The sequence below is a fragment of the Onychostruthus taczanowskii genome, unplaced genomic scaffold (assembly GCF_017590055.1).
Source record: "Onychostruthus taczanowskii isolate IOZ18803 unplaced genomic scaffold, ASM1759005v1 scaffold20, whole genome shotgun sequence".
NCBI classification, from domain to species: domain Eukaryota; kingdom Metazoa; phylum Chordata; class Aves; order Passeriformes; family Passeridae; genus Onychostruthus; species Onychostruthus taczanowskii.
The window spans coordinates 5,752,123-5,762,474 of NW_024499240.1; the positions used below are offsets into that span (position 1 = coordinate 5,752,123).

Consider the following 10,352-nt stretch of genomic DNA (forward strand, 5'->3'; position numbering starts at 1 on the left):
GCGCGGAGGGAGGAGGAGCCGCCGCCGGGCCGAGCCGGGCCGGGCCGTGTTTACAAACTCACCCGGAACGCGGCCGGACCGCACATTAAAGGCCGGGTCCCCCGCGGGCTTCCGTCACCTCTCGCGAGAGCCGCGCTGACACCTCCGCGGGGCGGGGCGGGGCGGTCACGCGGCGCGGGGGCGGGGCCGGTCCCCGCTGCCCACAGCGACCCCGGCCGGGCCGGGCTTGGGGCCGCGGTAGGGCCGCGCACCGCACCGCCGGGCCCCGCTGCACTCCGCCGGGCCGCGCTCGGCACCGCTCCGTGCGCGGCGCGATTGCCGCGGCCGTGGCCGACGGCAGCTCAGCATGAGGTGCCCGTCCTCTGCGGCGCGATGTGCAGGAGGGCCGGCAGCTGAGGACAGCAGGCACCGTGTAGTGAATAAACCAGCGGCAAGTCTTCATGCGCCTGTCGCATCTAACTTCGGGAGCGCTCCAAAGCCCTGGACTGCCGAGATTGCCCATGTCTCAACACACCCGCTCTCAGGGCAGGAGCGAGGCGTGTGCCCGAAGCCGTGGGTGTGCTAAACATTCACCCTGGTTAATGTGTCAAAATGCTGCGGCACTGCAGAATAATGGCAAACGCCTGTATTTTGTACAGGAGGAGCTAAAAGAATTTTGGATTCGTTAAAAAAGTAGGATAACCCATATGGCAACACAGTTTAGCTAGTGTGTACTCTGAATCCCACATGGAGCTTTAATTCTGTGCATGTGCATCATTTGATCTTGTTCTGAGACTGATCTGAGACTGCAAGGCCATAACAATAAAGTACTTCTACAAAAGTAGTATCAGTTCCAGTAAAATACATTTTGGCTACTTTTCTCTGAACTTGCACAAGACAGTATGGTATTTTTCATTTCTTGCAATGGTTTTGAAGGGCATAGTACAGCACTTCTGCAATGTTCTTTAAGACATGGTAGTATAGAAAGCACTGCATAAAAGTACATTGTTTACTTAAAGATGGAATTATTCTTTAAAGTGGCATGTTGCAAGGACTCAATTGTACATGCAGAAGAGAGGAATGGAGATCTTTCTTCAGAGAGCAACTAAGACCTGTATTAGAAACAAGTATTTTTGATGGTTTAGCTTCACCATTATGTAGCAGCAGCAGTCCTGAGCCTGGACTAAAAAACTGAACTACAGGTGCCTTTCTTCAGTGTGAAATTGATGCAAAAATCAAAGAAAAAGAAAGCAGGAAAAGGGAAAAAACAGCAGCAGGATGTTCAGTTTTACCTGCAGCACGGGATGAATCTCTTTTACCTGCAGAAATAACTTAAGAGCATAATTGGTAACTTCACCATTTCCTTCATTTTCCATTAGAATAACATGGCTATGTCAGAGGTGGTGTGATGTCTGATCTCCTGGAAGGGCAGGCAGAACAGTTATTCAGATACAGTGAAGATCTCTGCTTTAGCTGGCTTCATCTTCAACAATGAAACACGAACAGTCAGTCTTTCAATCTGGAGAACCTAAAAGCCAAATTTTCATGAGCTGATCATCTCTTAAGTTCAGCATGGTCCATGTCAGAAGAAACTGACAAAGATTTTGGGGAAGTAAAGCCTACAGTAACACGTCATGAAACTTAAGCTTGGTTTCTCTGACCTACAGGAAGATTTCTCGATGGAAACTCTTACAGCAAGATCAAGAGAGTTTGGTCCTGCTGCCCTATTAAGGCAGAGATTGGGTTGGGGTTTTTTTGTAAGAAAAAACAGTAAGTCTTTTACACATTTATAATGGTTACTTTTGTGAGCATTTTAGGAAAACTGAGGGTACTCTCTGTCACACCACTCAAACTGACCAACTAAGCTCTGTTGGAAGGGAATTCCATGTGCCCTGCAGAAGTTTGCCTGTCAGTATCTGCCCGTCACTCACTAACTCTAAGCCCCTTATTGTCTTTAAGGAGCATAATCCTCTGTGTGAAGGTTTGTTGCCTTGTTTTGAAACTCCCCATTAATCTTTATCTGCAGAGCCCAGATCTGATTCTTTCACGACTGGTGTAACTAAACAGCCACTTTGCCTGAGTTTGGCCAATGCTCAACAGTCTAAGAGCGAGTTAAAAGGCAAAAAGCTTGGGGAGAGGCGACTACTAAAACAACCTTCACATCCACATTTAGGATCACCCAAGATGTCCACTGCCTTTTAGGCTGATCACAAGAAAAAGTGTTCATGTTGACAGGGTGGTAAAAGATGGGATGTTAATCCAAAACTCATTATTCAAACCTGATTCAAATAACTCACGGTGACTCAGGTGGCTTTCTTTGTGAAGTTACAAAGCAGTAATTCAGCCAGGTCTTCTGTCTACACCAAACACCATTACAACTCAGCACAAAGAAACATTTTATATGCAAACAAATTCCTAAGTTGAATTGGCAGAGTTGGAGCTGGACTTGATCAAGACCAATCTGAAGATGCCTTTTTGGCCAAATCCCAGCCACACGGAAACATGAAGCTTGAATTAAGCTGGACTTTCCATGATTTTAGGATTGCCACCTCAGAGGCCTGTAGAGATTCCTGTTGTACTGAAAGAGAAAGAAATTTAACACCTACCAGGAGAGCAATATAGAGATGAAATTTAGAGTCTAGAATACCTTTCAGCCAGGACAAATGCACTGTGAGCTTTGCAAATCAGTGGTTTCCAAGAATGGGTAATATCAAGTCCCTAAAATCACCACTGCATGAGCACAGACCACATGGAAGATACCTGCAATATGCTTCACCTCCTACCCCCTGTCACTCTTCAAAACCCCCACTTCCTGATCTACTCATGCAAGACACTACTAATATTGTTCTAACGCTACTAATTTGCTTCATATTCTACACGTCTGAAGTCCACATATATAAAAGAACATTCTCTGTATTAGAGATTACAGTTGTCTACTAAGAACATGTGGGGAAAGTTATTTCTCATGCTAGGTTCTAGAATTTTGCTACACAAATTCTATAATCATTTAGATTGGGAAACACCTTGAAGGAAAGGTGTTTTAGACCTTTAAGATCATTAAGTCCAACTGTTAACACTGCAAAGTCCACCATAAACTAAAGTGGACTAAAGTCCACTAAACTGTATCTCTTTCACTACCCGCTTGGTGCTTTTTAAATTCAGATGAAAACAAAGTCTTACCCACACCTCACACTTATCTGAGTCATTAATCATTTCTTCATTTCCTCCAATAAAAATTCCTATATTTAATTCAATAATTACTTAACACCAAGATGACAAAACATTTAACAAGGTTGGCTTACAGTCTTACTAAATTCAGATTTATTTATTTATTTTTGTTATATGATCAGATTATTTAGTATTCTGGATAAGGTTTGAGATGCTATCAACCCCCCTACCAGGTAAGTACAGTAGCACACAGTGCTTTCCTCCAAATATAGATGACACCATAAATCCATTTAGACTGCTACAAGAGAAGCAAAGGTAGATACTGCAGCTATTTTTTTATTAACCAAAACGCTCTAATCTTAATGCTCTTCAAAGAATGTGTGAGATAATGCAAGGCTGACTACAAAACCGGAAAGCTGGGAACTCTCTCTTTGAATTAGGTGATGCCAAAAATGCAGCAACTAAGTAAAATACAATGTCCATGTATCACAACTAAATGCCTTGGGCCATACTAAAGCAGTTGCTTATTTAGCTCAATGGGGACACTGGTGAGATCCAGGTGGAAAACATACCATGGTAATCAAAATATCTGGTGTAGGTGAAAACTGATACGAAGTGTCCTCTCACTTTCATGGATTTCTGTTTGGCTCCCTCTGTCAAGAGGGGCCAGAACATGTGTGTCAGCTAGCTTAGGAAAAAACAAAAGCACAAGTGAAGGAACAAGGCCCAACAGTACAGCCTTGCACACTTAATCTCTGCATGCTTTGATCTTTTAAGTATATGTCAGATTAATTTTAATGAATAAAATGTGTGACTGGAAGAGTGCTATGCAATGTTATTATCAGGAGCAATCCATGGAGACTGAATTACAAAATGTAATCTTCCAGATACCCTAGCGAGAAAGACAATAAATGAAGGCAACAAGTTGACAGTTAAAGTTGTTATCTTTAATGAAATGACTTTGGAAATAGCATCAATTTCCATGACACCAACATTTTGGGAGTCCCATAAAATGCAGTTACATTCCAATGCCAATATTACAGGCAGATCTCCATTCACATGGCAAACAGGATCAAGAAAGCAACCATCAGACAGAAGAGACCCATAGCTTCAGACAGGGCGAATCCCAGGATAGCATATGAGAACAGCTGCTGCTTCAGAGAAGGATTTCTAGAAGAAAGAGAAGGTGTAAGTCCTTTTTATCCTTACAATTAAGTTTTTTCATGCAGTTTAACCTCACAGTTCCTTGCTATTCGGTAACAGGAAAATCCAATAAATCCAAGCAACTTTTTCTTCTTCCTAGGATTTCACTGAAGACAAATTAGTTGGCAATTAAGACTAGACTCAGTTCTGATTTACAAATTTATTTCACATCTGTAACATGAGAACCATACACCCAAGGAATTTCATGTGTATCATGTTTTAACCAGCTCTCAAGGCAAATACAGGAACTGAAACCACTTAGGAGTAGGAAAGAACAAAAAGTTGCAACAGTTGGTTGCAAAAATGCAATGAATATGCCTTCAAGAAATGAGAGGAGAGAATCTCCAATATAAAACTATGAAGCAATGTTCTACAACTGCTTATTGACATGTTCATGCCAAATTCAAAACTTGATATATTAATTTTGTACTGAAAATGCTTCTTTATTCAAGTGGAAAATGAGCTTGTCTTCAATAAGGCTCAAAAATCTTTATTAAGAAGTTAAGACTTAACTGGCTGAAAAAGTAGTGAAAAACATGAAACCTCTTTTATGCCTATATCAGTTCTGCTCTTCCACAATGTCATGTGAACTACTTCTATTACAGGAAGATTAAAATTACTTGAAAGTTCATCCCTACTACAAAGGGATAAAGGAAAGCTCATCCCTACTACTACCCTTGCCCTCTTCATATTTCTAGAAAGAATGATAACTCATTTGCTGAAATAACTGCATATTCTGAGATGCAAAGCTGAATGTGTTAGAAAACATCCATTCCTAAACAATGATTCTGACTATGAAGACTACTTAGGAATTTTCCTCTTCCATGGGCTAAGATACAGGCTGGATTTTTATTTCAGTTCTGGAACTGAATGCTCAAACTCTGGACTTCAGTGACCAAAAGACCAACCAAGTCTAATGATGCAATTTATTTCATGGCTCTCCTCCAGGAAGAGTGTACAAAGTTCTGAATTTAACAACAGAGCCATCCTGATGAATATGGTACAGTTTCATAAGATTCTCTTCAGCCATGTGTATCAGTAACAGTAATCATTAACAGAATTTATTACAGTGCCATTATCTTTTCCACAGTTCTGCTGTCTCAAGATACATCTGCATACAATTAAACAGTTTTTAAAGAGAGAGATTGATTACCTGGCATAACCAATGATTAGACTACCGAAGACTGTTCCAATTCCAGCACCAGAACCAGCCACACCTACTGTGGCTGCACCAGCACCAATGAATTTGGCAGCAGTGTCAATGTCCCTGCTGATAGCACTAGTCTGGAATTCCCTAAGTGCTAGTTGGGAGACAGTATTTTGGGCCCCGATAACTGTTGACTTGCCCTAAGAAAACAAAACATGAAAAACCATTATATTCAGACAAAAGACCATGTGATAGTGTTATTATGCAGTTTTAAAAGTTGTATTAGATCCAATGTCTACTTATTCTTCAGAGTGTTGAGACTGTAAGTCATAAACTTCAGAATGTTACCTGTTCCACCTGAAAGTATCAACTTTAAACGTGAATGACTTCTCAGGGGAAAGAGCAAGACAGCAACAAGTATTATTAGGTGTTTGACTTGAAGCAAGTTTCACACTATAGGTATTGAGTTAGTACAAGTGAACTCTAGGTTGAGGACATTTAGGCTCACCAGGTAATTTAGGAAGATACAGAATTTTGTTTATAAGGTACCTCTCCATTCTTGACCTCTGGCCTAGACAACACAGATGCCGAAATTGGTCTGTACAAGACTCTTGATCCAGCACGGATCTGTAAGAGAAAGAAAAAAACTATAAAAAAATGAAACATTTGATCACAGCTGTTCCATACAACAGCCTGTAAGATAGTAAGACTATTAGCTACTAAGCCATTTGTCTTCCTTGAAAGACAGCAATCTCTGAAAGCTGGATATACAATAAACGATACAGAAGCAAGCACTGCCATGCAACATGACATCACTGTTTTCAGAAGAGACATAGTAAATAGCCACACCATTCATGTTCCTTCTGTGAACATATACATGCTGTCAGAAAATAGAGCAAAACAGCGACAAAAAATCCTGACCGACCAGGAAGCAGTGAAACACATTTTGAAATGAACAAATAAAAGCCATCAAAATTATTTTCGAAGTTGTTAAATGCACAAATGTAACCTAGACTTTTAAATTTAGCGAGGCACAAATGAATGAATCCTTTTTCACAAGCGGCCTGCATGTGTCCTTGGGCTCCCAGCAGTCTAAGGTCATATCGGCTCTTGCACAAAGCTCTTCCTGCAGGGGAAACCTGGGCCTGGACCATGCAAAATGAGACCTTCTGCAGGCCAGAGAGGGCATTTTCATGCAGGACCGTCCTTTATCTCGGCAAGGGCAAAGAATTCCGGCCTTGCTCAGGACAAGCAACAGGCTGGAATTTGACCTAGCGCGAGGCTCGGAGCGCAGTAGGCCCAGGAGCTGCTGGCTGCGCTGACCCGCCCCTCCTTCGCCGCTCGTGTGCGAGGGCCCCTCACCTTGGCAGCGGGCCCCGGCGGCGCCAAGGAGGCAGGAAGGAGAACGCGGCCCTGCCGCAGTCCGCCCGACCCCCACCCCCACTCCTTCGCTCCCGGGCGGGCAGCGCTCGGTACGGGCTCGTCCCAGGGCGCTGCCGCGGGGCTCGGAGGCCCGCCCGACCCGCGATCGCCCCGCGGCCGTCACCGACCCCGCCGCCGACACGGACGGGGCCGGTGACGAAGCGCAGTGGCCCCCCGCGCACCCCCACTCACCAGGGAGGGCGAGGTGGCGAGCTTGGCGCAGGCGAACATCTTAGCTGGCGGCGTCCCGGGGCTCAGGATCCGGTGTCTCTGCGGAGAGAGGGAGAGGGTGAGGGAGCGGCGGGCGGGGGCGGCGATGGGCGCGGATGGCGCGAGTGGCGCTACTCTCACCGCTGCGGTGCCGCGCTCGGGCCGACGGGCGGGCTGGGCCGGCTGTGCGCAGGCGCGGCGGGGCCGGGCGGCGGAAGGGGCGGAGCGCGGCCAAGGTCACTTTGTGCCGGCGCCATTGGCGGCGGCGGGGGGCGTGGGGCGTGCGCGCGCGTGCGAGCGCGCCCCTTCCGTGCGCAGCCGCAGTGCGCCCTCCGCGCGCGGGGGCGGTTCGGCCGTGAGGGCGGCACCGTGAGGGCGGCGTCAATGTTGGCGTCAATGTCGGGGTTCCTGGCCCCGTGTTGGTGTCGAGCCTCCTCCCCGGCGCTGGGGTCACGGCAGGGAACGGGGGTGCGTCCGAGGACACCCGCTGTGTGCAAAAAGCCCTTACTGTTCAATTAGTCATTTCTGCACTATGAGCAGATTCACACCCAAGTAACGAAAGCATCCTTTTTAATCAAGATTAACCGAAATAGGATTATCTTCACTGATCTGAGCATTAAAGCATGAGATTCCCGCTTTAATCACTTACATGTGCTTTGATGTTTTTCATTTGATAATGGGATGGTTATTTTAATAGTCATTTGCTATTGTAAGTGGTATTAGTGCCAACTAGGAAAGATGCTGAAAAATCGACTTTGTGACTAAAACACCGGAAAACATTTATCTAAGTTGTACGATTTTCATTGGATACAATCTGTGCAATAAAAATAAATTCTAAAACTGTGTGCTGCGAGCAGTCTCCAGTGGACCAAGTAAGGGGCTGTGTGTGTATTTAGGGATGGGAACAGTCTCAGGTTGGGTGCTGGATTCCTGCAGACTTCCAGGACAACTGATGTTGCTGTCACTGGTTAACCCACAGGTGCCACAAAGCTGAGACATGCTCCATGTCAGCAACCTGAACCCCCCAACAAACACGATCAATAGGTGCTTTCAGCAGCTGCATACCAGTGTTAACCATAATGTTGCTTTTACAACCTACAACGCAGTGTCTTCTGATCTGTAGGTACAGGGGAGGGACGTCACTTGTAGGTCAGAAGGTGAGAGGCAACAGCACAATTTGAATTTTCCAGCCTTCTGCTCCCTGCCTCAATCCAGCAGCAAATTTGGTTTGATTCCACTGTGCATCCAGAGTCTTAGTAACAGAAGTAAAAAGTCAGTCTGTAAAAAGGCCAGCAAAAGAGATTATAAACCAGTGGTTTTGGTTTTTTAGTTTTTTTCTTTGTCACAGGTTACACATATTTTTTTGGGAACTGAGGTGCATGAGCAGATCTGTCACATGGTTCTTCCACAGACAAACACTAAGAAATAAATATCAATGGCAAAACCTTTTAACGGTTAGGCAGAACTTTTCATTCATTCATTCATTCATTCATAAAGAAAAATTCAATCCATATGCTATTGTGGGAATAAGTATTGCCATCACCATGAATAAAAACACGAAGCAAAGGCAAATGCTGCAGAATTGGAACGACTTGGATGTGACATGCTGCTGCACAGTGACATTCAGAGTACCCCATTTCTGGAGACGGGTACTTCACCTTAGGAAGTGCGGCAGCCAGCAGGGTGTCTGCAACAAAGAAATTCACTTCCTCATAGAAGGAAAAGCACAGCAGTTAGGGACGTGATTTCTCCTTGGGAAACCGGAGGTCTGGACCTCCAGGCATGAAACAAATCTTCCCCCAGCTCTCATGAATGGAGAAGAAAGTGAAAATTACACCCCTGTGTACACACAGCACAAAGTCACACGGACTCAAAACCGCACTAAACAGGAACCCTCTTCTTTCACAAAAGAAGTGCTCTCTTCTGCCACAATTCCCACCCCAGAATGTTTTTTTTTTAAAGATGCATTCACAAGCCATTTGTTGTGAGCCGTGTCAAAACCACTATTAAACACTGGTTTATTGTTGCTTTTAAGGCATAACATCTGATACTGTATTGTGAATGTGACTCAGCTGTTCCTTTCAGGAGGATTTTGAAGAGCTGTTACTGATCTCTGGGGGCCAGGCTGAGTTTAATTCAAGAAGATCTTCACAAAGAAACACTTGTTAATCTCATACCATTTCCTATGGCTGACCTGCTGGTAGGTCCCCAAGGAAGGGCATCAGTGCACTAAAGACAGTGTAATTTCTAGGTGCTCGTCACATTTCTGAAAATCTTTTTGACCAGGTTCCCAGTTTTCCAATTGTCTCTCCCTGTCAGGACCAGTTATGCATGTGAGCAGTAGCCAAGGATGCCAGAGGAGATATTCTCCCCATTTTTCCCCTGGCAAAGAAGATAGACTGCAGATGATTGAGCAGTACCTGGTGCCTGCAGAGCCAGTCCTCTCCCACAGCTCCTGTGGCCTTACAATTCCCTGCTGCTGAGCTAGGTTTGTGTCAGGGCAGTAAGAACAGCAAGTGGCCACTAGCTGTGGTTCCACCAGTATGGCCTTCTCCTTTCCCAGAAAGGAAAGAGAAAAGGTCATCCCAATTTTCCCAAGCTTTCTAAAAATCCTCTCCTGGAACCATAAAGCTTCTCCCAGTCTTTTTGTCCTTATTTTAAGAAAAAAAACCATCTGTTTGACCCTCACTGCCAAGCAGCTCATTTGCTATGCTCACTGATGGATCCACGCATCAGTCCTACAGTGACATGAACTCTCACTTTATAACCCTGAAATGAACTGGTATCTTCACATATCACGCTCTGAATGTTACCACACATGAGTATCAGCAGAATGGATCTTGCATACAAACGGCATTTTTCTGGTGACTTCTCAGAGTGCTATCAAGCCTTATATCTGTGCAGAAAGCAGGTCATAAGGCAGCTGGGAACAGTACCCATAAACTGGGATGCCTGCCTGATAGATACGGGTTGGTTTTCCTCCAGGTACAGGCAAATGATGGTAGTTGTCTACTGGTTCAGTTGAGCAAGAACAATTCTGTGCAATGCTAAATAAACGAGCATGTCCTGAGTGCTTTGCACTGGAGGGTCTGCCAGAATTCAACATTTATTATTAATAACTCATAAAAGATGAATGTCTATATCTGAATGTTCTGTATTTGCTGAAGGAGAAATCTTGGCTAGTTAAGAGAAATACCATTGTCCAAAGCCTAAATAAAATGTT

General features: G+C 44.7%; 2 protein-coding genes across 4 annotated transcripts in view; both read right to left on the reverse strand.

Moving 5' to 3' along the window:
• ATF2 (activating transcription factor 2) overlaps positions 1–124 on the reverse strand; it is a 47,710-nt gene extending 47,586 nt beyond the window's left edge. Inside the window, exon 1 of one of the 2 annotated variants that reach the window (XM_041403268.1) lies at positions 63–124. The gene's annotated coding sequence lies outside the window, so the exon portion shown is untranslated. The remainder of the gene's footprint in view (positions 1–62) is intronic. The other variant, XM_041403265.1, reaches the window with a different exon arrangement.
• A 3,948-nt stretch (positions 125–4,072) lies between these two features.
• Positions 4,073–7,416, reverse strand: ATP5MC3 (ATP synthase membrane subunit c locus 3). 2 transcript variants are annotated; one of them, XM_041403503.1, is made up of 5 exons: positions 7,271–7,416; positions 7,112–7,189; positions 6,047–6,124; positions 5,504–5,697; positions 4,073–4,317 (listed from the first exon to the last, which is right to left on the reverse strand). In XM_041403503.1, the coding sequence occupies exons 2-5, from the start codon at positions 7,148–7,150 to the stop codon at positions 4,203–4,205; spliced, it is 426 nt and encodes a 141-aa protein (XP_041259437.1). In that variant the 5' UTR covers positions 7,151–7,189; positions 7,271–7,416; the 3' UTR covers positions 4,073–4,202. The 2 variants fall into 2 exon arrangements, with proteins under 2 accessions (XP_041259437.1, XP_041259438.1); XM_041403504.1 differs by having other exon boundaries at positions 7,112–7,291.
• Between the last annotated feature and the right edge of the window lie 2,936 nt (positions 7,417–10,352).